Source organism: Syngnathus typhle, linkage group LG17 (genome assembly GCF_033458585.1).
Source record: "Syngnathus typhle isolate RoL2023-S1 ecotype Sweden linkage group LG17, RoL_Styp_1.0, whole genome shotgun sequence".
Taxonomy (NCBI): Eukaryota; Metazoa; Chordata; class Actinopteri; order Syngnathiformes; family Syngnathidae; genus Syngnathus; species Syngnathus typhle.
In genome coordinates, this window is record NC_083754.1 from 3,019,949 (window position 1) to 3,047,005 (window position 27,057).

General features: G+C 42.4%; 5 protein-coding genes across 10 annotated transcripts; 1 reads left to right on the forward strand and 4 right to left on the reverse strand.

The window, feature by feature from the left end:
- Positions 1–1,634: 1,634 nt before the first annotated feature.
- On the reverse strand, positions 1,635–3,303 carry txn2 (thioredoxin 2). Its single transcript, XM_061304060.1, has 4 exons — positions 3,188–3,303; positions 2,342–2,619; positions 1,998–2,121; positions 1,635–1,778 (listed from the first exon to the last, which is right to left on the reverse strand). The coding sequence occupies exons 2-4, from the start codon at positions 2,617–2,619 to the stop codon at positions 1,662–1,664; spliced, it is 519 nt and encodes a 172-aa protein (XP_061160044.1). The 5' UTR covers positions 3,188–3,303; the 3' UTR covers positions 1,635–1,661.
- Positions 3,304–8,543: 5,240 nt separating this feature from the next.
- LOC133170604 (CCN family member 1-like) lies at positions 8,544–14,387 on the forward strand. Its single transcript, XM_061303656.1, has 5 exons — positions 8,544–8,760; positions 9,392–9,605; positions 10,174–10,593; positions 10,973–11,151; positions 11,868–14,387. Exons 1-5 carry the CDS (start codon positions 8,710–8,712, stop codon positions 12,171–12,173), a joined length of 1,170 nt encoding a protein of 389 aa, XP_061159640.1. The 5' UTR covers positions 8,544–8,709; the 3' UTR covers positions 12,174–14,387.
- Positions 14,388–14,573: 186 nt separating this feature from the next.
- On the reverse strand, positions 14,574–19,008 carry LOC133170603 (ATP-dependent RNA helicase DDX39A). Of its 2 annotated transcripts, XM_061303655.1 has the most exons (10): positions 18,906–19,008; positions 18,007–18,223; positions 17,807–17,934; positions 17,434–17,710; positions 17,242–17,360; positions 17,036–17,167; positions 16,856–16,965; positions 16,535–16,679; positions 15,142–15,289; positions 14,574–14,812 (listed from the first exon to the last, which is right to left on the reverse strand). In XM_061303655.1, the coding sequence occupies exons 2-10, from the start codon at positions 18,212–18,214 to the stop codon at positions 14,796–14,798; spliced, it is 1,284 nt and encodes a 427-aa protein (XP_061159639.1). In that variant the 5' UTR covers positions 18,215–18,223; positions 18,906–19,008; the 3' UTR covers positions 14,574–14,795. The 2 variants fall into 2 exon arrangements, with proteins under 2 accessions (XP_061159639.1, XP_061159638.1); XM_061303654.1 differs by lacking the exon at positions 14,574–14,812 and having other exon boundaries at positions 14,907–15,289.
- Positions 19,009–19,358: 350 nt separating this feature from the next.
- gcat (glycine C-acetyltransferase) lies at positions 19,359–21,732 on the reverse strand. Its single transcript, XM_061304075.1, has 9 exons — positions 21,458–21,732; positions 21,099–21,229; positions 20,926–21,027; positions 20,717–20,863; positions 20,488–20,642; positions 20,273–20,355; positions 19,950–20,121; positions 19,763–19,884; positions 19,359–19,689 (listed from the first exon to the last, which is right to left on the reverse strand). Exons 1-9 carry the CDS (start codon positions 21,675–21,677, stop codon positions 19,538–19,540), a joined length of 1,284 nt encoding a protein of 427 aa, XP_061160059.1. The 5' UTR covers positions 21,678–21,732; the 3' UTR covers positions 19,359–19,537.
- Positions 21,733–21,993: 261 nt separating this feature from the next.
- tom1 (target of myb1 membrane trafficking protein) lies at positions 21,994–26,734 on the reverse strand. 5 transcript variants are annotated; one of them, XM_061303908.1, is made up of 16 exons: positions 26,575–26,734; positions 25,548–25,632; positions 25,380–25,458; positions 25,145–25,294; positions 24,920–25,054; positions 24,692–24,823; positions 24,466–24,582; positions 24,145–24,257; positions 24,020–24,062; positions 23,815–23,938; positions 23,671–23,737; positions 23,517–23,586; positions 23,298–23,363; positions 22,873–22,938; positions 22,742–22,781; positions 21,994–22,669 (listed from the first exon to the last, which is right to left on the reverse strand). In XM_061303908.1, the coding sequence occupies exons 1-16, from the start codon at positions 26,624–26,626 to the stop codon at positions 22,575–22,577; spliced, it is 1,434 nt and encodes a 477-aa protein (XP_061159892.1). In that variant the 5' UTR covers positions 26,627–26,734; the 3' UTR covers positions 21,994–22,574. The 5 variants fall into 5 exon arrangements, with proteins under 5 accessions (XP_061159892.1, XP_061159891.1, XP_061159896.1 ...); XM_061303907.1 differs by having other exon boundaries at positions 24,145–24,278; XM_061303912.1 differs by lacking the exon at positions 24,692–24,823.
- Between the last annotated feature and the right edge of the window lie 323 nt (positions 26,735–27,057).

Sequence of the window (27,057 nt, forward strand, 5' to 3'; positions counted from 1 at the left end):
TCTCCAACAATCACACACAAAGAAAAGTGGCAGTTGGCCTCGTAATCTTAGATTATATTTCCATCGAACACTAATTGTTTCAATTCTCGAGAAAGGCAAACAAATCCGAGGAGTCATAGAAGAATTCTACAGCTCTGCCTGTCTGGAGTTTGACCACCAGCAGCAGCAGCGGCAGCTCCCGCATGACTTTTTTTTTGCCTTATATGGTCACAAGAGAGGGTTGAGTAACACACACACAGACATTGGCGTGAGGATGGAGGTGTGGTCTATTGTGTTTGCCGGAAGACGTGTCGAGTTACATGCTTCGACCTTTGGAGCTTGTCTCATTTCTCTGTTCTTCTCCAAAAGGCAGACATAAGATGACCCCCTGACCTGTGTGTGTGTGTTAAGGCAGTGTTTACTGATGGTACATCATTAACAGATGCTGTCATTCTGTTCTAGACATCCAAAAAGTATGTTAGGAATGTCTTGATCAAAGCGTGCTGCAACCGTACATCTGGACCTTCATCGGTTTCGGGCCCGACATGTTAATGTAATGCCAATGGAATTCCCCTGATGAAATCTTTTTGTGGGTGCTACTGAACGGCTCTGCACGCACACATCCTTGGAGTGATCTCATCAAAAGGGGAAAAGAGTAAAGTCGCCGTTTGATAAGCATTATGTCAACTGCGGGCGCTAATGAAAGGATGGTTGGCCTGGAGGGTAGTGACGAATGAGGGGATTTTTTTTTGGTTTGGGATCATGATTCATGAACAGATCAAATGAAGAGTGACCCTGCCTGGGTTGTATTTGGAAACATTTAGAATACAGGCTGATAATGTTATTCTAGCCTGTGTAAAGCATCCATTTGGCCTCCATCCATAACCACAATGAAGATATTCTGAATTTCTCACACATTTCATAATGCTAAGGTATGAAATTCCATTTTAAAGACTCGATTCAATCAATTTTCATCATCCACGTTTGTCTCTAAATAGAAAATATGTCACTTCACACTAGACATACTTTGATTTCTTTATTACTTCACTTGATCACGTTTGCAGCATACCATTCATTTCAGTAATAAAAAAAATCAAATTGTCTTTTCTGCTTGTTGCAAGTTTCACAGTCTGGGCCCAAAGGTGCACAAGCACAAACAATTTCTATTAAATTACACTTCTAGGCTCATTGGTGTAAACCGGTTGTGTTAGAGCGAAATGAGAGAAATGCTACCCCCGGGTGGACAAAAGCAGAAACTACAGGTAACACGAACATGAGCCCAATCAGCTCTCAGGTTGACTCCTCTTGACCGTTACTAAAACTTTAAATGTTCATCCCTCACAGTACACAACATAAAAGTACTACTGTGGCGTATTCCCCCCCCCCCCCCCCCCTACAATAGATCTCTTCTAAAGATCTGAATAAAGCTGTTGGAGCCGTCAATAGTGATACCAAGTGCTTGAGAGAGGCGTACAGCGTTTACTTCCAAGGTCGATGGAGGCCCACACCCATTACTAGAACCATAAACAGTGAAAGAGACGAGACAGGACGCAGCGAAAGCAGGCAATCTAGTGATGGGTGTGAGCATGGATTCAGCTTGGCTGATGTTTTGCCGCTCAACAGACTCAAAATCCAGTACGGCACTGGGATGGTGGCAAAGTGACAGGCCTGGGAAAGCTGCTTTACTTCCCAATGATCTTGCTGACAAACGAGTCCAGTTCCTCATCATCTTTGATCCCCACAAACTGGTCGACGACATCGCCTCCTTTCATGGCAATGACCGTTGGAACTGCAGATACCTAAGAGGTTCAATGCAATTAAAACACCTCAACAGATGCTAATTTGCATTAGCATTAAGATAGCAGGACAATTGTTTGACTGGGAGTGGCATTAAACAAATTGAAGAATGTAGATTGGGCGTACGGGATTGAAGTAACTATTTTGCAGCAGATCCAATTAGGAACATTGTGGGAGAGGACTTTTTCTCACTTTAACCAATTCACCAGTGTTAATCTCACCCCATATTCAATAGCCAGGTCTGTGTGATCGTCAATGTCGACTTTTGCCATGGCGACACGGCCTTTTTGTTTTGCGATAGCCTTCTCCAACCTCGGTCCAAGGATTTTACAAGGACCGCACCACCTGGAAGCAAACAAAAATTGTATTATTTTTTTTAAGCTGCAGAGGATCATTAGCAACAGGTTGTTCTACCAAATACTGAAGATGCTTGTCATAAAGTGTCATAAAAATACAGAAAAGGTCTCATTCAAAATGACAGTGTTACTTCAAATAAACTGTTATCATTGTGTTGCATAATTTAATCCCTAAAGAATGACAAATTATCTGCACTGTGCTTACTCACTGAGCATGGAAGTCAATCAGCACTGGCAGCTCACTGTTGATGACCCTCTCTGTAAAATCTTCATTATCCTGCACATTGAAGGAGACCTGACGACGGGATGTGTGAGGAAGACTGCGAGGCAGAGCATGTGTGGGGGAGAGGAAGGAGACCCGGGCTGAGGATGGCTGCAGGGAGGAGGAAAAGGAAGCGGAGACGACAGCAGAGGAGGACGCTGGGAGGCGGCGGATGTCTTTTGCTGAGAGGGTCCAAATCCTGCGCACTAGCAACCTGTGAGCCATCTGAGAACATGATATAAGACATTATTAGAGAGTTTCCAGAAATAAAGTAGAAAATGAGGTGATCTGTCAATTGACTCTTTGCTCCTTCTACATTATTGACCAATCCAAACTATTCCAACTTCCACAATATTTTACTCATTCAGAACTTTGACTGAACTTTTCCCATTCCCTAAATTGCTACAATATGAGATTTTGTCCATAAAAAACGAAGCATACAAATAATACCCACGAAGTCTTAGCATTTCAGGTTTTAACCACGCAATCTCAATACAAATTGAATCCCCAAATTTTGGTTGAGTAAATTATTCTCTGCCATTCTCTTCAAAAGTGCTTTGCGTGTAATTATATTAACAACAGCAAATCCATTCCTTCCCCCATTATGAAGCGTTACATATGACTTTGCCCTCTTCGCCCTCCTCCTTGCCCAAAACCTACCCAGCTTCCTCAAACCGGAATATAGAACGAATAAAATAAAAACAACATTCCGACCTTGGTTTACAGACACGATAAAAACGTCGCATTCACACAATGGCAGTCTAATAAAAGTAAAGTAGTTGACATTTTTTACCTTGCTCCTTCTCTATCGGTGCGGATGAACTCAAGGACCAAAGAGGTACTTCCGGTGTACCTTTTGTCGAGGGGCCTTTTAACGCCTCTCATTTACACAATGTTGTCATTACTGCCCCCTTGTGGTCAAGCAAAGAATGGCATACACGTAAAAGCTGTTAAGTGGCTTAAGTCATCATCTAATCAACTCATCTAGAGCACTTAAAAAAATATGTCCAGACTCGACGGTCAAATCATTGAATGCACAAAAAAGGAAAGAAAAATAATAGTAAAAAAAGGAAAAGAAAAAAGTTATAGGTCTTCTTCTTCTTCTCGATGGTGGCGTTTTAACTTGATTCTATCTTTGTCTCATTTGTGTAGACCTTAATGTGGATTTCTCATACAAAGATATCAAATATTGCATTTTTAGGACCAAGGTCAACAAGTTTCAAAGTTCAAATGCACAGCGGGACAAATATGAACTGTCTGACCTTTTAAAATAACCAATGGCAGACAGCCGCAAGGAATACAAACTTCTGACTGTACTTCAGACATCAAAGAATTTAAAAAAAAAAAAAAAAGCCAGAGCAAAAGAAGGAAGAGGATGCACTGTGCAGGTAAAGATAAATATTTATTGCGAGCATTGACTGAGGGGCGTGGCAGACGGTAAGTATTTGGACTTACATCACTACAAATAACATGCAAAGGATATTTGTATCCAAGCGGCAGGCCACAACAGAGACAGAACTTTCCCAGAACCCATCTGTTGACTGAATTCTCTCTTACATGTAGCCCACCTGCTTCCTGAAAATGCCCCCCATCTTGTCTCTTTGCTTACTACCACAGGATTGTAAGTGAAGATTTCTTAGTGTGTGATCATCTTAAGTACATCGCCTATTTCATGAGCAGCAAGTGTATTTTGTCATACTTTAATATTTGTATCACGTTTTGGTCATGGCATGCTGACACTGCATAATTATTTTCTTCGGGTAATTTCAAGCAGATGGTTGTTTATAACCTACTTTACTTCAATGTTATGGCATTACTTTTCCAACAGAGGACGCTGTCTAAAGTGGAGGTGGTGGTGGTGGTGGTGGGGGGGCTAGGTGTTTATTAGACTGTGGCGGTTGGGGTCTGAACAGAGGTGTGCTCTATGTGCTGGCTGAGGTGGGATCGGTGTGTCCAGCACCAGAACACACAAGCCTCAGTCCATCTCACCGCTGGCCTCACATAGCCATCCTGCACATGTTTACCCTCAAACGCAGTTTGTGAGTGGGGCTCTTTTTTCAAGGTATCTCGCCCACCCCTCTGTCCACCCCCAAATAAACATTGCACCGGAAATTGCAGGGATATCTGGGATTTTTGAGGGTCCCACTGGAAAGCTGGAGAGGGCTCGAACAAGGGTGCTCTCTGTGACACCTTGGAGGTGAGGGGAGGGCGAAGACTCAAAGTGAGGGAGGAGGGACGGGTGTTGGTAGGGGAGGGGAGTGTGACCTTGGTACTTTGCGGGGTGGACTCACATTAGGATGACACACTCACTTACTAGCAGGTATAGGTGACCCAGTTTCCTCTGACCCCGTCGAGAGTGTGTGCAAAGGTTGACCTCTCTGGTCACGCAACCAATTAAGTTCAAAAGTCAAAATAATTATGCCTTGTGACGCAATTCAAGGTGTACTGTGTTCCCTAACAGATAACAGCTTTTTAAAATGTGGCAGAAATTGTTTTAAACAAAACTTCTAGTGCGCATAACTTGGCCACAAGGGGGCAGTATGATACAATCCTGCAGCCAAATGAAGAAATATTTCACTCTACTCCAAGTGACTGAGTAATCTGCAATACTAGTTGTTTACAGAGGATAAAGAATATATGCTTGTGAGTATTCTTGTATTGTCAGTCTACATGTGTTGCTGCACCATTAGACTTCAAATATCTGTTCTGTAAAGACGCTATTGTTTAGCTCATTTATGGTGTTCCCTTTTGGGTGCTAGCATTAAACTAGCTGGCTTGAAAGCAAAGTGTTTTTGCTTTTAATACATAATGTGAGATCCTATTCATATTTACTTTGACATTAAATTGTAACTGGAAGGGGCATTTTAAACAGCATGAAATGTTGACTTCAGTTCACTGCAACCCTGCAAATATTTGCTCAAGTCAAAGAAAAAAAAAAGTAGCATCCTTGATGAATTTGCAAGTCGGGTCACTCCTATCACAAGGCACAAATTTTCTATATAATAACAACCAAGAGGATTACAGTTGATGACGTATTTATCCGTAATGCTTGCACTTATCATTTTTTCCCCCCCATTTGGGATTCTTCTCATTCAATCTGGTCTGTAATTGAGATGTCATCTTATTCTTTTTGGTATACCATGTCATGGTTAGTATCAATTACCCTACATGCAATGTGCTCATGGGACGTATTTATACATCCATGTGGGAAAACAGGAATGCACCATTAAAGATTCAAATGAATGATTTTCTCTTCTTTCATTTGGGGTTAAGCGTATGTCTGCAGAGATATAGTGTAAACATCACTTACCCGAAGATGACTGGGCAGCCATTGAAGCAAGCGAGTGCACATGTTGAAAGAAAAGTTTTTGAAAGGTGCTTAAATGGAGACACGTGTACATGACACACCTGTCAGCTGCATCGTCTTATTTTCCTGACTTTACTCTTATGTGTTCCAGTGTTTGGGGAGTCAACATTAAAGTTCCTGTTCTTGGTTTAAAAATAAAATACAAGTTAATTCACCACAAATCCTTTCTATTTGCTTGTTTTTCTATTTCATTTCTTTCTGTTTTGGAACATGTTGTCCACTTAGTGGCCTCTTTTAGGTTATGTCATGGTACTTTTTACCACGGGAAAAGTTGCAACATATCTGTGAGGTCACTGTCGGAAAGATGGACATTGAGGAGAAAAACGGGAGGTTTAAATGTAGCCATGTTGTCACACAAGGGACTTGCAATAATATGATTTTCATGGAGCCTGCAACTCTACTGTATTTTAATGTGGGGACTTAAAAATTCCCCAAATGAGGCTTGTGGCTCCGGCAATGTTTTACTGCACAAATTAAGCTGCTTAAAATAGATTGATGGGATATGAGTCAGATAAGAAACCATCTGTTTCAGTGCTTAAAGGGGAAGTTAACTCAATTTTTTTTTACATGTTGTGTGTGTCCCCACATGGCATATTGATTAATATGGCATTTGTGGAATATAAGTTAGGCATCAATATTTACCAGATTTTATCCGTTTTAGGTGGCGGCCATTTTGCCACTTGGTGTTGCCTGATAATGACATCACAGTTGCCAGCTCACAACCAATCACGGCCCAGATTCAGAAAACTGGTGCGCCATGATTGGTTGCCAACTATGAGGTCATTTTCAGTCGACAGCAAGTGACAAAATGGCTGCCCCCGGAGACGAATAAAAACAATTGGATTTTGCTCGTTTAATTCATATTCCATAAGCAAAACATTAATCACAATCGCTTTTACAACTACTTGGGCTGCACATAACATATTACAAAGAAAATCTTGGGCTTTCAATTTTCCATACACAGTACACAATGTCATTGTGCTACTTGTGCAAATGACTCCAAAATTGTCAAATGGACTGCTTTATTCAACTGACCTCACTCTGCTACCCATTTCTAGCGGCTGCTAACACTTCCTTAGCCTCTGGCATATGATTCACACCTCCCTCAACGTATACATACATCTTCCCATCACTTCACGCACACCTTTGAAGCTTGTTTTGAAGGCTTCCTCTCCCCTGCCATCGCCCAACTTTTCCGACAACTTCCCATGAACTCTTCCACTGTGACCGCCTGAGTTCTGCCCAGAAGACTTTTCAGTCAGCTCGTAAAGCAAACTTGTGTCACTTTGACCATTACACATTTTGATGACTGCTGTCAGTTTCGAATCGAAAAGGTCAGCACACAGAGAGCGAGTTCAGTGCTGTTGGTATCCCCGAGGGAAAATGACTACCTCTCCTTTGGTGTGTGTTTGGAAATTCACTAGGTTTGTTTATTATGTCTGTGATGGAATAAGCCTTTGAAGAGTGCACTGACATTACGTAGAAATATGGGCGGCAAAAATGCTGTTTAGTGTGTGTGTGTCCGTTGTGAGCCTCGTTTAGTTTCACTACCTGCATTTTCTCTTGACGCATTGGGCTTGTTTACACGGGCCTGTTACATCACCTCCGAGCAGTAACAGAGAGAGATGGATTGTGTGGGAAGAGGCAGGAGGCTTGGCCAATGCAAAATGTTGAACTCTATAAGCCTCTTGTGTGTGTCTATGTCAGCACATCAGGCTCATTTTGCTCAGTGTATAGTTACAAAATGCATATATTAACATTTATGTGAACTAGATTTCATTTCTAATAAACTGGAAAATATTTCTTATGACTTGTACTACAAATATTTTCTCAGAAAGTTTACAATTGTGAGACTTTTGTCGGATTTGGAAGTTCCGTAAGTATTTTTTTTTTCCCCCACCACCTGGTTGAGAACTATTGGAATTTTACCACTATAACATGATATAAAATGATTTTAGCTTTATTATTCAACTGTCATGTTGATAAATCAACACCCATTCGATAATATTTACCTATATGTTGTAAACATGACAAGTTGATGTGAGTTTGTTTGCAGTATGTGCACGTACATACAAGTATGTCATATACTGCAAATGTTCATGTTTATACTGTAAGAAGAAGGTGCGTTCATTTCCTTTTGGCAGAAATCACAGAAACTCTTCAGCCAACGTTTACAGAAGCGGCAAAAGGACATCAACAACAACACCGGTTAGGACGATGGAGCGCACGTCTCAGTTTGCTGTTGGCTGAGTTGGAGCATACTTCCTGACAAGATGACAGCGAGATTATCCAGGCAGGTCCTCTCTCAACTCTAAAAGAAACCACTGACTATATGAACTAAAACATGAGCGAGAGAGAGAAACAGAGAGTGAGAGAGCCTGGGAACCCGTGAGTTCCGATAAGGCATGTTGACGGCCTTACAACAGGATATAGGGAGTTAATAGATTTTTATTTTTATGACTATCCTATACTGTCTTCATGTCATGTCATGTGACGAAAACATCAGGCGGCCAGAAGCTATGCGTGTGAAAAGAACATTAAAGCAGTAAAAATATTATTGCTACTTGATAATAAATAAACACCCAAAGGCCGGGTCGTCTTTGGAATGTAGTAATTCTGAATTTTATGAATGACCGCATTCATGCATGGCCGTGCCCCCTTTCAGTCCGGTGCACGTCTGGCTTTGACGCTTTCGAGCGCGGCTCTATGCTAATTGGTTAGCGGAGCAGCAGTGGGCGTGGCTACTATTAAAAAAAAAAACACCGCGCTCATATAAAACCTTCCCTTGAAACGTTGCTCGATGACATTTAACATGTGATGGAGGATGTTTCGTGACTGTTAAGGGAATTTAAATCTTTTGAGGACAAACGCTATTGCTAAAGCGGAAGAGGATTTATTCTTTTCTAACAAGTCCTGCTTGTCGTCTTCTATGTGAATCAGCTGACAGCATGGGGATACTGCTGTTCCTTGCTGTCATGCAAACGGTTGCAGTCGCTTTGGTAAGTGTGTGAGCTTTATTATTTTGTCCCGTTTGTTGTTCTATCTTTATTTTGCTTTTTCGGAACTGGGACAATCAAATCGAGCAGCTATAATAATCGTTTATGCATCACCTGACTGACGTATAGTTTGCAAAACAGAGGCCGGACGCCGGAAGCTACATCGTGTCCACAATTTACGTATTGACTTATTATCATATATATATATATGATATGACATATTATATCATTTGGTGTATATTAAAATAAATCTGACTTGTATAACACAGAAATGTCCCTAAGGGGTGGCAATAAAAAAAAAAATATATATATATATATAATATTTACGTATATATAAAAAAAGATGGAGCAGCAGTGAGGTGGTGGGGGTGTACAGGGGTCAGAGAACATCGCTTTCATCCACGATGAGCCACCAAATGCCGGGCGGAAGGCGACAGAGGGTTACAGATATCCCTGCCGAGCTCCGGACAGAGCTGGGTATTCAGCCAATGCTTAGTCTTGTACACTTTGAGGAATTTCGATGATGTGTGTAACATGAGTCTATCTATTGTCCTGAGAGCTTCTAATGTATCTCCTCATTGCCTGGAAACAGTTTTGAAAACGAGTTCATCCCCTTTTTTTTTTTTGCATATAGGTGACTGCAGAGTGTCCGGTGATGTGCGAGTGTCCGGCCGGACCGCCGTCCTGTCCCCCGGGGGTCAGTTCTGTCCCGGATGGATGCGGTTGCTGCAAAGTGTGCGCCGCACAGCTGAACCAGGACTGCCATGAAGGACATCCCTGCGACCACCATAAAGGCCTGGAGTGCAACTATGGCAATGATGTTGGCCGTACCTATGGCATCTGCAGGGGTGGGTACCCGAGAAGCGGTTTAACGGCCACTGCGGAGAGCGGTTTTGGCTTTAGATCGGGCCCAGATTGGCTCTGACTTCAGGGTTGTGTAAGGGAATGTGTAACTTCAGGGAGGGGAATCTGGCTCCCGAGCCAAACGGCTGGAGTTTCTCTTTGATAGGAGGCTTGAGGTTTGAAGCCAGAGCCACCTTTGAAAAACAGAGCACCTTCATGAGCAGCACACTGAAAACCGGCCAAGTCCGGGATTTATATAAGTAGTTCAGTGTGTACACAAACAGCCTCATGAAACACAAACACGCACACACACAGAGTGGTATTTTTATACGTGTGTGTTTATTTGGGGGTGTTTCTATATATATATATAGGGGGGTATCCGGGGTGTTGTACGGGGGAGTCCCACTGAAAGAGTGAAGAGGAACGGACATTGTAAACAAAATTCCTTTCAGGGCTAAGAATAGAATTTGGTTCACAAATTAGGAGATAGTGTGTCTGTCCTCACTTGGTGCGCACTTACTAAAGATGGCGCTCTCATTTTGAATCGAATCCACTCATCTTTCCCATTTCCAGCAAAGGCAGAGGGCCGCTCCTGCGAATACAACGGGCGCATCTATCAAAACGGCGAGAATTTCCGAGCTGGCTGCAAGCACCAGTGCACCTGCATCGACGGGGCAGTGGGTTGCGTGCCCCTTTGCCCCAGCCACGTGCCCCTGGCATCACCTTCCTGCCCTGCCCCGCACTTGATCAAGGTGCCGGGCCAGTGCTGCCTCAGCATCGACTGCCACAAAGGAACAAGCGTCATGCCGCCGGTGCACCGCCGACCTCAACCTCCGGCTTACCCGCCGTACCCCTTCATCCCCTACCCCTACGCAAAACCTCACCAGAAGCTCTACCCGTACAAACCCAAAAACGAGATGGACACCCTGGGAAACGAGCTAATGGAGGTTAGCCGCAAATGGGACAAGCCGCGTGGCCACAAGCACCTAGCCGGTACGTAGCAGTTGTGTTATCCGGGTGCTGTTTGTGCTTTAGCCATTTTGGCTCCTCTGACGCACAAATGCCCCCACTGTGAGCATTTGGCTGTGTGTGTATGTGTCAGCATTTACATGTGGCTTGTTTTCCACTGGCTCCCTGCACACCAGAGGTTCTCTCTCACACATACACAGGTCTCACACAGCACATACCCCTGTCACCCAGCCTTCCCTCTCTGTAATCACCCTCTCTATGTGTTGCCTGTTCACTGAATGAGGCCAGTGTGCTTTGCATCTCCATTTGCTTCTCATTCCTCCTCCGCCGCTTCAACTCCTAATTTAACATTCACTGAGCTTACGTCTCATCCTCCAAGCGTCTGACCGTTTTTGTCTCGTAGCGTGGAGGCAATTGGGAGATCGCTGCGTGGTCCAGACTACTTCCTGGTCCCAGTGTTCCCGTAGCTGCGGGATGGGCATTTCCTCACGCGTTACCAACGAAAACGCTCGCTGTAAGCTGGTCAAGGAAAGCCGTCTGTGCAACGTACGGCCGTGCAGCTCCATGGCGATCCCGGCCAAGGTGAGGAACATGCTCAAGAAGGGGTCAAGGGTGAAGTGTTGCTTGGGTTGAGTTCAAAATCTCAAATCAACTCAGTAGTTTGTCAAATTGTGAATGCTTAATGCCACCCCTATTGGTAGTTTACTGTTAAATTAAACATAAAACAAAGAGAATTACAATTTGTGTACTCGAGACAACCAATGTTGCCTTAAGCGTGAGCTTAACGGTAAACAATGGAAAATGCCACTGACATGCTAACGGCTAACAAGGCAAATCACAGTTTTCGAACCTATCAACATTGCATATTTGAACACAAACAGTTGCGAAACACATTTATCCCTTACGGAAAAATATTTTAGAGCACTTGAACAGACTGAAAACTTTTCCCTCTTTGTTTGCGGGGGTTTGTTATTAAACTTGCACTTTGCCGTGTGATTTAAAGAGCACTTGAGTCACCCACTCGGTTGCTCCCTCACATTTCCTACACAACACCTGCCGACTCGAAGCACTCAGAAGGCCGATGTATTGTTCCGCACCTGTTTCACGCCATGTTTGCAGAGCTGTCGTGGGTGTTAAGATGTGCATCAGCGTCAATTTGTTATTTTACCGGCATGCTCTTAACCCGCACGGTATTCTGACCTCTGTTTTCACGGTCCCTTGACTCGTGCATTAATTCTGACTTGTTTTATACTTCTAATAACAGGAAAAAATGACTAACACAAAATGATATTTTACAGAAAGGGAGGAAGTGCTCTCGAACACACAAGGCACCCGAGCCACACCGCCTATCCTACGCCGGCTGCAGGAGCACTCGCCTACACAGACCCAACTACTGCGGAGTGTGCAGAGACGGCCGTTGCTGCTCACCTCGTCGTACGCGCACCTCCAGCGTTACTTTCGCCTGCCCCGACGGCGAACGCTTCACGAGAGCCGTCATGTTCATCCAGTCGTGCAAATGCAGCGACGAGTGCAATCATCTCAACGAGGCGGCCATGCCGCCGCAGCTCTGGCTCTACGGAGACACACATAAGTTTATTGACTAGTTTGTCGACTAGATCCCAAGAATCTACATTCCTATATATAAACAACGACAAATAAAAAAAACATTGACCCTGTTTAGTCCCCCCCAGGCACGTGCACAGAGCCCTAAATGATGCTCCATTTTGCCCTGGATGAGAAAAGTGCCATTTGCCTGGAGACCATTTTTTTTCTCCATAAGTCAACCTTTAAAAAGGGGGGGGGAAAAAAAATACCCTCATCTATTCTTCTCAAAAGTGTTTTGATATCAGACGGGTATTTATCTCAGTTCTTGCGAGAATTGAGCCCCTCCCTTCCATTTGTGTGTAGACTTTTTATATCTACTGTAGCTTCCATTCACCTCCTTTGTAAATAGTTGAATGTGTTGATTGTGTTGACAGAATTTAATACAGATGTTAAATGTTCTACTGTCTTTTTTTTTTTTGCATGAATATATTTGGTGAAGAGTAAGCACCTGGGAACAAAAAAATGCCTGTGCACGTGCCTGCAATCCACATTACAAAGGGTTAAAAGTTACTTGCTATTTTGAAATATTTGTGAATGATTTATTTATTGTATTTTTGTATGTTTGTTCTAAATTTAATTTGTATATTTTTTTCCTCATTTTCTGTTAATGCACAAAATTGGTTGCTGTGAGATTTGTTTTTTTTCTAATGAAAACCAAATTTCTAAATATGTGCTTTGGCTCAATTATGGTCGGGAAACACTGCATTAAGGAACAAACAAAAAAAACAAACATAAATTCTCAAATTGAGAAAAATTCTGAAAAATATGATTTATAAATAATTTACAAATATTATACAATAGCGAGTGACTTTTCACACACCCTGTAGAATAGCTGTTCTTAATGTATCTATGAGTAAGATGCAAATCGTGTGCTAATGTTATCTTTTGCAAAGTTTGGGTGTCAAGTACAGGAAGAATTTTGAGTGATCTTCACCAGATCACCTCTGCTTTAATGTAGTTTTTATGGCCTTGCTGGGGAGTTTTTTTGTTTCTCCAGGAACCCCCCCTTGAACTCTGAGACTTTTATTTGCTGGGGAAGGCCATGTAAATAGCTGACGCATGAATACATAACTATTGCTGTTTCATTTGGTTGGTCATGTGACACAAGTTATGAAAGTGGTTGAATGGTACAGAAATGTAGAGGTGGAGCGTACTTGACCTAAAGGCCTCACGATGACATTGTCATTCTGACACGCACTTGGCCCCGTGACCTTACTTGGTATTTATTCATTCGTATTTATTGTTGGGGGTTTCGCACACAAGTTTGGAGCATCCGAGGGACAAAACAGCCATTGGAGGAGAGTTTCCACAGATTGACATCAGTCACATTGCTGATGGATGATAAAGATTACATTGGGGGGGGGGGGACATGATGTGTTGAGGTTTGAAATGCATGTCAAAATTGTTTATACAGCTGGACTCATCCCCTGCTTTGTCTCCTCAAGAAGCTGAGGCATTTAGCAAGCACCGGCGGAACAAGCCTGGGAATCTGGCTCCAGGAAGTCCACTGCCAGATTCTGCGCAAATTACAATCCTGACTTTGTGGAGCAGCGAGAGCTAAATCCCTCGCTGGCCGGGTTACTATAAAAATAAAAAATCCCAAAGTGTGCGTAAACCTATCATTTGGGACGAGAGGGCGGAACTGAAAAAGGGCCTGTCATCAAGCAGCTTGAGTCATGAACTCAAACCGTTGGTCATGCTTCTTGCTGTTTTTGAAAAGTGGAGTCAACGAAGGGACTGTTGTCAGAAAAGTATTTTGGTTCGCAAACGTTTTTGGAACTTGTTCTGATACAGTCACACACTTTAAGCAAAAACATATTTGAAAGTATGAGGAACATCCTATTGAAATAATTCTGTTGTGCCATAGTGACAAACTTTTTTTTTTTTTTTCTCCATACAAGCTTTTTTTAGTCAAATGTCATTTTTCCTGTGCTGTTTGCCTACATAGATGCTCTGGAACTATACCTTTAGTTTTTTGTTTTTTTTATAGGGACATACTAGAGCAGCAATGTCCAGGCTGTTATATGGGCCAAGCCTTTTAAAATGATAGTCCACGTATATTTTAGCACTGAATACGTCTGAGTTCGGATCCTTTACATGCATCTCAGTGCAAATGTTGAGGATTGTAAATCTATGAATGTACATTAGATTCCATCTGTAATAATTACAGCATGATTGTAATTGTATATTCCATTAAAGATTTCTACAGTCAATTATTGTTGGTCGAAAGATTGCCTCGCAATTGTTTTAAAGGGGTTTGATAGCAAACACTTCATACGTACACTTGTATCTTATTTTAATTAGTCAGCGTTAGGATTTAACGGGTCGCATTCACACCTTTTTACCCACAACAATGTCAAGATTAATCTGTGATTCAACATGACGAGACAAAAGTGAAATTGATTTGTACAAAAAGTTTAATTCCACTGAAAACAATGTAAAAATTACAAATAAAACCAATCATATAGCATATTCCCAAAACTGATGCTAAAAATAAATTTTGTGAGGGAACAACTGGGAGCTTTCAAACAAACAACAAAGTAAGTCTAAATCCAAGCACAAGATGTGATCCACGGAGAGGCCATGTTTGCCAAACTGAAGGGGGGGGGGGGGGGGGGGATTCATCTGGACTGCTCAACTAAAGTGGAAAAAAAAAAGGAGAGAGACATGTATGTCAAAACTCCCAAAGGGCAACAGCTGAAAGTACCAAGTACAACAGGTGAAAGACATAAAAGCCATTTCAATTTCATGGACCCTGTAGTCGCATAGCAGCAGCACCAACTGTTTTCCCCAAGTTGCCAAAACGACTAAATGACACCGATTATCTTTGCGCTTGATCCCGACACCAGACTCCACACAAGATAAATTACAGGTGATTTACACGAAAGGGACAGGAATCTAGCTAAATCAAAATCATGCAGATGGGTCCGACGACAGGGCTATTAGAAAACGCCGCCCGGGGCTTACTGTAAGAGGAGATGTCGATTTCATCGGGCAGCTCGGCCACGTTGACCTCAAAACGGTCCTGCACGTCGTTCAGTGTCTTGGCGTCGGTTTCGTCTGACACAAAGGTTATAGCCAGGCCTTTGGTGCCAAACCTGCCAGCACGGGCAACCTGGGGAAAGCAAAGAATGCATGGATGATTCATTATTATATTATTTTGAGCCCCCAAGGCTAACAACAAATATATGAATTGCAGGCAAATTATTCAACTATTACACAAAACGTAGTCCTTTACTCTAATCCAGTGCTTCTCAATTATTTTCTGTTACGCCCCCCCCTGGCAAGAAGAAAACTATTCGCGCCCCCCCTCCCCACCGTGACTATCCTAACTTGTCTTGTAAGTCGTAAAATGTTGCTTGTCGCAAACGTGACAGAAGTAACAATGAGAGCGCCACTGCCCCCTGCTGTAGTAAACGCGCAATTACACTTTATTCTAGTACTGCCAAAAAAAAAGCCTGTTCCCCAGGGTCACACGCGCCCCCCCAGGAATAGCACCGCGCCCCCCTTGGGGGGCGCGCCCCACTATTTGAGAAGCACTGCTCTAATCTAACATTACAAAGAAAAAAAAACATCAGCGAAAGTTAACCGATTTTCAGGGAGGAGAAAAATTCTGATTTTAAGAGAAAACATCAGCAAAAAAAAAATCAGCCCGACCTTTATTGCAAACACGCGAAACCATATATAGTGGCATCTCAATTTACAAGTGATCAATGTATTCATTGTATAAAAAAACAAAAAGGACTTCATTTAATGGCTTAAAGTGGACGCCGCATTTAGGCCATTAAAGTGTCTAGAACGTGACACCTTTCGTAATAACATTTACAAACAGCAGAGTTGGCAAAATACACAAGCAACTGATCCACTTACCTAGCCAGCTAATAGCAGAAGTGCGGACTTGAAACAGCACTTCTTGTGAGTAGCTGATGTTAGCAGCAAGTGGCTAACAGCTAGCTGCCTTGGCTTATGGTGCTCAGCTGGGGAGCGATGCCACTCGGCCAAAGTGTCCAGTAGACTCTCGAAAATGAACAGCCGCAGTTGCTCTTGATCCGTTTTTACCGAGCCGCACTCACGCTAATTGACGCTTTTTAAAAAATGATTCGAGACTTTTGAATGCGCACTCCAGAGCTACGATGATTGCCATGTTTATGTCTCTGACTGATGGACAGAGCTGCAATTCTGTAAAAATTCACTTCCTGAACAATTGATGAAATGCTTACGCTATGTCAGACAATTTGTACTTTTCGATGAAGTACAAAAAATGATGTGGTGGGCCTGCGCTGGCCACTGGGTTTTGTTTTTGAGATGATGCTTGTTGAACTCTTATCATTTTATCATGACAAAGTTTTTGCATTCTTACCCTGTGTAAATACGTGTCTGAATCTTCTGGCATGTCGTAGTTGAAGACGATATTGACTCGCTCGATGTCCATCCCTCGGCCGAAGAGGTTGGTGGCCACCAATATGCGTCTTTGGAAGTCTTTGAATTGCTGATAGCGAGACAGTCTGCGCAGAGGAGCAAAGTATCAGCAGTGCAGCTGCCACCGACCGGCATTACTGGCGCGCTTGCCTCTTTGAAGGCAATTATGTGTCCAGCTAACTGGTGCCACTAAATGCAGCATTAACATACTTGGGAGGTCAAAAGAGCACAGTTCGTAAAAGAACACATGTGGTAATCTCACCTCTCCTCTTGGGCCATCCCTTTGTGGATGGCAATAGCGGGGAAATTCTGCTCCACCAGAAGTTGTGACAAGGCAATGCAGCGCTGGATTCTCTTGACAAAGATCACCACCTACAGGCAGAACAGGGTATTAAAAAGTTTGGTCCAGCCGCCCAACTTTTATAGAAACGACATGACTCACTTGGTTGAACTCCAACACGTCGAGCAGATCAAATAGCTTGCGGTTCTTCTCGCTGTCTTTCAACTTGCAGTAGTACTGCTGCAGGCCGTGCAGCGTCAGTTTGGTCTCGTCATCCACAAATACCTCCATGGGCTGAACACAAGACGAATACGCTGGTAGGTGTTCAAAAGCGAGGTGCAAAATATTGCCAGTTGGGGTTCACTTACATCCTGCATGAATTTGCGACAAACGGGTCGGATTTCCTTGCTTAGCGTGGCGCTAAACATCATGACCTGCTTCTCGTGGGGCGTGATTCTGAAGATGTCTTGTACGTCGCACCTCATGTCTGCACAAAGACGGCCGAGACGCATTAACCAACTGTGTATAAAACCACCTAAAAATATTTTAAAAGAACATACCAAGCTGCTCCAACATTTTGTCACACTCATCCAGGATGAAATGCTTGACGTTCTTCAGACTGAGCGTTTTGTTTCGGACGAGAGCGAGGATGCGGCCGGGCGTTCCGACAACTATATGGGGGCAGTTCTTCTTCAGGACGTCCTCGTCGTTCTTGATGGGCAGCCCGCCGAAGAATACTACCGATTTGACCGTTGGCATGTACTTGGAGAAGCGCTCGTATTCTTTGCTAATTTGAAAGGCCAGTTCTCGCGTGTGACACATGACTAATACTGCTACCTAGAAGGACAGATAGAAAGATATGGTTTGATCAACTGATGCTACAGGTAATACACAATTTTTACACCCAAAAAAAAAGGTAAGTTAGTTGCTAACCTGTCCATTGACTGGTTCAAGCTGTTGAAGAGTGGCCAAAACAAACACGGCTGTCTTGCCCATGCCTGATTTCGCTTGGCAAAGGATGTCCATTCCTAAAATGGCTTGTGGAATGCATTCGTGCTGGACTGGACAAGACAGACAAAAAGATTTAGATCAACACTTTCGATGACACCAACAGAATCCAACAGCAGCTTCACCTTCTGATGGATGTTCAAAGCCACAGTCGATAATGGCACGGAGTAACTCGGGTTTGAGCAGGAAGTCCCTGAAGCCGGAACTGTGGATTGAAACGTAGGATCCCTTCACCTCCTTCTTGTTGGCCGGGGCTCCACTCTCGGGTGCTCCTTGAGGTTCTTCATCATCTTCGTAGTCGAGCAGCTCGTTATCGACGTCGTTCTCAGCCATCTTGTGGACCTAGAACAATGAGAATAATAAAATTGGTTTTTTGTAAGGTCTACCATGCAGTCAGGAGAATACAATGGGGAGAAGTTCATCTGTGTCAACTTCTGAGTTAGGTTGTATGCAGTTCGTATTGAAAATATGAACGTGTGGAGCATGTTAGCTTGTTTAAACAATGAATGCTCAATTGCATAGGACTACGTGGTCAAACTTCAATTAAAAAACAATTAAAATTAAAAATCAATGTACGCAGGTACCTCATTAGTTACCCAAATAAAGTATTTTAACATAAAGGGAATACAGTTATGATTCAATGAACACCACCCTGAGGAACTTCAAGTTCGCAGGTTGCTGAGCCTCCCATTGTGTTGCATAACAATGGATAACGTGGTAAGCTAACAAGCTAAATTGCACACTACGAAAATCTTTGTTTAGCTTGCGTTTACAAAGAGCGGCGGTGGACTTTTGACAAAGGCATTAGCAAAACGGTGAGGCCACATTTACACTGACTGGGGCGGCGAATTGTAATGCTAGGCTACAATACGCTAACAAGCTCACCCCTTAGCCGAATATTGCAGAAAGAGCGTGTTAGTTCTATGTTTATAAACAAAATGAACACAAAGGGATGTAAGTGGAAAAGCAGTACCCAAGTTAGTTAACTTTCATTCATTAATATCACTTATTTTAATACTCTTACCCGAATAGTAATAGCGACTAGAGCGGTGAATCAAAAACGCATGGGGGGAGGCCTCATAAGGTTGCGCCTCTGAACGGAAGTCCCGCCTACACTAAAATGCTCTTACATCATTGGTGAATTTCAACACTCACGCTAAATGAAAGTCAGCAATTGGCCAGAAAACGTTTCCGGTCCACTTCACTTGTACAAACAAGCGGGCTTTCAGTGGTGACGCAAATCTTGCTACTCCCTTGCATTAAAGTTGTTAGATTCAGCAACTTTTAAAATGAGCCATTTAATGGTTTGTTTGGGGACTTTTTACAATAAAAGTGATTCATTTGATAAAACGCACATATTTCCCCTCGTAAAGACTTATTTGATTATTTTAAGTGGTTCTGAATGTCTTGCCTCATACACAAACTAGTTTTTAAACCGTAAGCCAGTAATAAAGCTCTATTAAAATAAAACCAAAGATTAAATGACAGATTTGAAACATTCGTTCACTTTATTTCACTCTTAGGCAGTCAAACCCATCATACATAACATTGCCAGATATAAATCAACACCATCATTCGTCGTACGAAAAAGGCAACGATATCTGAAGAAGCACTTGATTGGTTGGCTCTCTGAGAAGTCATTTCTTCGATGTTCTCTCAGGAAATAACTCCATGCTTTCTGCCTGTTTGAATAAAGGCGTCGACGCAGTGATCAATGTCTTCGTCGGTGTGCGCGGCTGAAATCTGAACACGGATTCTGGCTTTGCCTTTTGGTACGACTGGGAAGGAAAATCCAATCACATACACTCCTGTGGAGGAGAGAGTCAAGTCAAGTTCATCGCTAAATCAAGGCACAATTTACAGATTTAATTTATATCTCACCTAGCTTCAACATGTCATCTGCCATTAGAGAGGCAAGCCGTGCATCACCCAGCATCACTGGACAGATCGGGTGAGCAGAACCCGAGATGGTGAAGCCAGCCTGCGTCATCTTGTTTCGAAACCTGTAGCATAGAGACCATGTTTTTGTTTTGCTGACATAATGAACACTATCCAATAAAATAGCTACCTCATGGTTTTGGCTGTCATGCTTTGTGCAATCTCATCGGAGGCGAGCAGCAGCTCGACAGCCCGCGTGGCGCAGCCCACCACAGGTGGAGGGAGGGAGTTGGAGAAGAGGTAAGGTCGAGACCGCTGCCTCAGCAGATCAATGAGGGGCTTTGGTCCCACTGTGTAGCCACCTGATGAGAAGGAAAACATCATTTTCCGTATCACAACTACGCCCGTTTTGAAATCTTTCAGCATGCTCCTATTTTTGAACCACTTTCCTTGCGTGAATACAAATGCAATGAACTTCCATTTTGATTTAAATATTGATGAGTAAAAACGCACCAGCTGCACCTCCCAGTGCTTTTCCCAGAGTGGAGTTTATGATATGAACTCGGTCCATCTCTCCCAACAGCTCGTCGGTTCCTCTGTAAATAAACACAACATGAACTTAAAATATAAACTAATTGCAAGCATCAGAAATTACAAACAGCCGGCCAGTTTGCTTCCTTAACTTCTCAACTACCCTCAAGCGTGTCTTTTTTAAATTTTCTACTCACCTGCCACGAGGCCCGAGGAAACCAGTGGCGTGGCATTCATCGATGAACACCATGGCCCCGTATTGCTCAGCCAGATCACAGATTCCCGTTAACGGAGCCACATCTCCATCCATTGAGAAGACCCCATCTGTCACCACCAGCCGCATACGACATGACTGAGAAGCAGAAATGCTGTACATGGAGTACATGAAGATCTCAGACCTGTGCAAACAAGAAGAAGCCCACATACCTGAGACTCCTTGAGCTTGTTTTCTAAATCACTGAGGTCCATATGTTTGTAGCGCAGTCTTTTCGCACGACACAGACGGATCCCGTCAATAATAGAGGCGTGGTTAAGTTCATCCGACAACACAGCATCATCTGGGCCAAGCAGAACCTAACACAGGGATTCCAATGCTTTAGTTCACCTTCATGTATCACTTGTTGGAGATGACCCACCTCAAATAGTCCGGCGTTGGCATCAAAACAACTGGCATAGAGGATGCAGTCCTCCCTCTCGTGAAACTCTGCCAACTTTTGCTCTAGGTTTTTGTGCAAATCCTGTAAATCACATTTATTAATCCAAATTGAAAACATTTGACTTTTTAAGTGCATTTTTCTGGACACTGTACCTGAGTACCACAGATGAATCTGACCGAGCTCAATCCAGCGCCATATGTTTTCAGTGCATCAATCCCTGCTTGCACCACCTCTGGATGACTGGATAGTCCAAGATAGTTGTTGGCGCAGAAGTTTAAAATGCCTAAGTAAGAAAAAAAAACAGAAATAAGTCAGGTTGGACCTGTACCACAGAAGTCTAGCTTCATAATGTAAACAACACACAAATTAATGATACCAAAAACAAATAAGACTGTCTTCTTGAGTTTACTTAAGAATAGATTTCCATAATCCCTCAAGGAGAATATTCAACTCATATTTTACTAGAGCAAGGAGCAACATTTATAACAATTGTTTTGATGTTTTCACTCACTGCCACGGCTTCCGTCCACGTTGATGTGCGGTCCCTGCTTGGAAGTGATGATCCTCTCTGCTTTCCACGTCCCCGCCACGCGAATCGACTCGAGTTCACCGTTTAATACAGCTCTGGCTTCAGCAACAGCCGCGTAGCTCCGATTTAAGACCGAGGTCGAGGGCCGAAGAACCCCCCGGAGGGGGTTCAACAAAGTCCAGCCAGCTTTGCCGAGAGACATGACTGTGAATATACGATTGCTGTTGTCAAATGTAACCGGAAGTTGTCAGATGCAGCATGAACGGAGGGGCGTGACACTTTGGGCCAATCAGATGACAGTAAACACGTTTGTCCAATCAGATTGCGTATTTTGTTTTCGCCTCTGGTAATTTTTTGAGACACCTCTTTTTTAATATATTGAATAAGTTTTGTTCCAAAAAATAATTATGAAAGTCTGAATGCGCCATTTTCCGTTATTAACACAGTGGTGCTTGCGGTGTTTGTATATAAACACCTGTCAAAACGCTGAAAAACAGAAGTAGCCGACAAAAACTTAGTACTCTTGGTAGTTTGGTTATTTAATTGCACTCTGCATTTAAACATAAAACATCTTGACAAAGAAATATGCAAGTAAAAAAAAAAAAACTAAAGTACTTTTCCTTTACATCCAATAACAATAAAGGTATTAACATTAAAAGAAGCTTCAAAATCTTCAGATGAGAAATTGCTGAACATTTGATTTACATATAAGTTAGCAGTGTTTGCTACTTTGACCGAGACATTATCTGTAACTCATCATGAGATGCCACAAATAATAAGAGTTCATAGCAATAAAGTTATCTATATTGCAAAAGTTGTTTTAGTAACAATATTCCACGTTTCCTTCAATAGGAATGTAACCATAGAAATTGTGCAAATTTTTGCATTATCACCACTTAATTACATCGAGTAAAATCCTCTGGCCTTCATTCACTTATTACCAGTTAAAAATCCCAGTAAAGCACAAAGTAAATTAAAAATTGCAATCCTCCATGCCCAATGTGCCTCTGATACATAAAACCAAATTACATCTCCATCTGTCCCTTATGGCTAAAGGACTATGAGAGTTGCACGCGTGTGTGGCTGCTTGAATTGCAGCTCAGGATTCGGAGTGGTTGGCGTCCTGAGAAGACTGTCGCACTGAAGGTAATCGCTCAGCCGCTTTTGCTCTTTGTGCCAAGAACCTGTCAAATTCTTCCGAAGAAAACAACCAGTATTAAAATTAGTTTTTGTATCGAAAAGCAAGTGAGCTGTAAGGTTGCTCACCTTCAGTTGTGACACCGTCAGAGTCCTCAAAGTCATCATACTGTGCCACAAACACAAAAGACATCATGTTTTTGAAAGTTGCATGTACAAAAACCTTCAATTCAATCTGAATAATTAATCCTACTGCTTACCACATCATCATCCAACTCCAGCCATTTCTCAATATCCTCCATGACGTTGGACTGCTTGACGGGAATCTAAGAAAACAGAAAAATAAATCTAACGCAATGACTGTGTTTCACCCCCCTCAAAAAAAAAAAAAAGCCCACAAAATAAATAAATATCCCAACACAAAAAGGAGACAAATTCTAAGACAATGAAACAAGACAGACCAAAGCAAACCTTTCCATGCTCCTTGCGCACCCACATCAAAATCCAACAATCATCTAAATCTTTGACACTTTATATAGCATGCAAAACAAACATTTTTAGGCGCTGGAAAAATAACACTAACCAAAAACAAAAGTAAACTGCAACCTCATGAAAATAACAACAACTACCACTACAACAAAACCTAAAAAAATGTGAATGAGGCACATTTTGGACATGGACCCACCATTCCCCTTTTAATCATCCAGTCTAACTTTGGTGAGGAGCTGTGGGAGGAGGCTGGGCTGTGATCCTTCGTTGCACAAATAGAGAATCATTTCAGAATAGTATCAAGTGATTTCTATCTATTTCCTGACCACTAATACACTAGAGAGTTTGCAATTTGAGTCGGGTTAGCCACTTTCTAGCGAATGCAAAAAACACCTTCAATGAAAACTTGACTTACCGCTTTAGCATTTTGCATGGTGTTTTCCTGAGCTTCTGCAAGGCCATCAAGTCCAACGTCTGTATGCTCGCTGAAACCAAATTCATTTCAACTTGAGCTGCCACACTCATAAGAATACTTCCAAAAAGCATAATATTCTTCATATTTTCTGTACCTTCCTCTTTGCGTTGAGCTATTTCTTTTCGATAAAAACGCATCAACTGCATCTTCTTCCCTTGTGTCTGTTTTTTTTAAAAAAAAAACAGCAGAACGGTTTTGAAATCAGCTTCAAATACTTAAAAAAAAAGGCAGAACTTACTAAGCCCCGCCATCTGGGTGGACAACGAGTTCCCTTTTGATGGGCTGAGTAAGTCTCCGTTGGAAACTGATGCAGCCGCTGATTCGCTCATATTGAGGTCTGTTAGGTTTACATAAGAATGGCTCTGCAAAAAAAAAAAAAAAAAGAGATGTGAGCTGTCAACAATTAAAAAAAATAAAAATAATCTAGAGACGAGGTTACCAACCTGTTGTGTTGCGTTTGGACCATTTGTTAATTGTCTTTCAAACCTAAAAACGGCAACAAAAAACAACAGTAGCAAAAGGTAATAGGTGAATTTTTAAATACAATTAAAACCCAAATGTGCTTTACCTGTGATAGCGCGAGAAGGCGGTGTTCATCTCGTCATTGGTTGCTAGCAACTCTTGAATCAGCTTCTCCTCACTTAGCCTGGGGACAATCTTCACTATCCTGTCTTGCATTTCCTTACATACAGTGTATAACTGCTAATGACACAATCCAAAAAAAAAAAAATGTGTGGGCGGGGCGGGGGGTCATGATGGTGCGGATGTAGCACATGTATAAAGCGCGAGATCAGGTAAGGGCAACAACAAACGATTTTCTTGCAGAATAAAAAAAAAAAAAAGCAATATGATGTCCCAAAATCAATTATAAGTGTCATTTTTTTTGTACCTCCAGCAACTCCATGTCAGCTTGTTTTATGGTGACGGGATCCAGCTGACTCATCATATCGGACATCATTGTGAGATTATTCCGCACCACCCCCAACTCTGCCTTCAGTGCTCCCACCTGGATCATTAACGGTTAAAAGTTGACCTAACAGCAATTAATACTATTTTGGCATGAAACACAAAAGAGGGGTGTTAATAAAGTCTCCAAAGGCTCCAAAGTGCATCACCTGGTTAGGAGTGAAGGCATCACTTGCGTCTAGGGTCTGTTTTAGTTCAAGGGTCTGAGGTGGGGTTAGGGGTTTGGAGGACAGCAGCGCAGCAGGGACAGTAGCAACTGCAGGCCCGTTCTGAGACGAGGTCTGCTAAGCCAGGCGCAGAAAGCACCCGAAAAGAAAAGGTTGACCAAAGATGAAAGGTATGTGTTGAAGAGTTAGTCGTGGAAAAAGCGGTTGTACCCTTTTGGGGGCATGGGCTGATGGGTAGCCTTCCAATTCCGTCGTCGGGAACTCGAGACCTTTCCTGCGCAGGTCTTCATACACCGACACCACACCAGTCAGGTCGGGCGAGCTACGGAATGCGTCTGCCCACGCCTTCAAAAGATGACGAACATAAAAACAATACAAGATTTCATGGAATGTGACCACAGATTATTTTATTTTTTTTATGCGGCCCAGGCCGACCTGTATAACGCCGAGTACTCTATCGTGTACGATCAGAGGAGGGTTGTTCCTCGGGATGATGGAACGGACTAGAACCCCTTCGATGAAATCCCTTGTCGTCACAAGAATGTGAAACCTGTAGCCGCAGTTTTTCACACAGGTTTCCAGCACCTTGAACAAAAAAAATTGTATCTTATATCTGATTACACATGACAATAGCAACAACAACAGGGCGGAGGGGTGTCGAGACACTCACGGTGAGTGCCAGCATGACCTCCTTAAAGTTCTTGTTCCCCACAATCCTTTTCTTTATGGCTCTGACTGCATCTTTTGGTCTGGAATTAGAGAATGTTGACCTTTCAGATACATGTAACCTTGAGCTTGTTGATTATAACACACACACAAGTCTGGAAAACAAACACACCCTTCCTCAGAGCCGTTAACCATGTCGCAGATCTCCATGTTGATAGACCAGTCTTCTGATGGCAAGCTTGAGCTGGTTGCAATCTCTGTGTCAGAAAAATAAAAAAACAGACAGATGTGTTGTAAATGTGTATTCTATTGAAGTGAACATTTTAGATTAGAGGTAATAAAATATTATTTCACTGTAAAAAAAAAAAAAATCAAAAAAAATTGTTTAAAAAAGTGTTTATTTGATACACATAAGAGACATTTTCATTTAATTCCAATCATTTTTAGAATTATTTATTACACCTGAGGGCGTTCAACACTAGATATAATGGAAAATAAAACATAATAAAAGAAAAATAAACATATGTGCAGTAATATAGATAACAATAACTACATTTTCAATTGTCTTCAGGTTACTGGAAAAAAACAGAATTCTAACTTTATTCTCAGAATTCTGACTTTAAAGTCAGAATTCCCAATTTCTGACTAAAGCTTTAAAGTCAGAATTCTGAGAATAAAGTCAGAATTCCCACTTTAAAGTCAGAATTCTGACTTTATTCTCAGAATTCTGACTTTAAAGTCAGAATCCTGTCACCCCTCGTTTTTTTTTCTTCACTGGCCCTAATCCTCTTCCGTATAAAAAAGATAATTATGTTAACATATTTTTAGAAAATACGCACTGTATTTGCATGAGTCAAGGCAAACGCTTGACAATTTGCATCTGATTGAGGTCAGCAGGAAATCACCCCCGTTTCGACCAATCGATTTCTAACTTGCCATGTTTTTGATCCCGCCTCTTTCTCCCCATTGGCTAGCAAACAGGTCAATCAAGCATGACCTATTCGTCTCAATAAAGGCTTATTTATTATTGAAGGAATGCAATTTTATACACCACGAGTGCACGGTATTTAGTGTTTGCATTTAAAAAGCAAAAATAATTGTAAATGTTCGCGAAAAATGATTAATAGAGCTGCCGGGCGTTGTCAGCATTTGGTGGTTCCAATTGAAACCATGCATGAATGGCAGGAAAACAAGCTTACCGATTCGCTGTCCGATTGGCGTGCTGTACGGGTTCCCGAGTAGAAACTCCATCGCGCGGAACGACGAACCGGGCCGAGCCGTACGCACCAGGCGGCCGAGCTCGTTGCTGCACCCCGCCTGCTTGCAGCACAAAGTGGGCCACCGGTTGAGCTGCGTCACGAATTAAAGGGATAGCGTCATCAAATCATCTCTTAGACCTTCCGGTAAAAGTGCGCCACGCTCTGGCTGTTTATAGTACTACATGAATATGTCCTGAGAGGAGAAATCTGCTGCTACCATGGAGACTGAAGACATAAATGCTGTATATACATTTTTATTGACACTATCAGAAGCAACGGTGCTTGGTTTATGACTATAGATGCTCGCAAGACGAAGCAATTTGTTGTAGTTGATACAGATCATGATGAATATGTTAAAGGTCAACCATGAGACAAAAAGTTACTGGATAAAAATGCAGCCTTACATGATTGGTAGGACTTTTT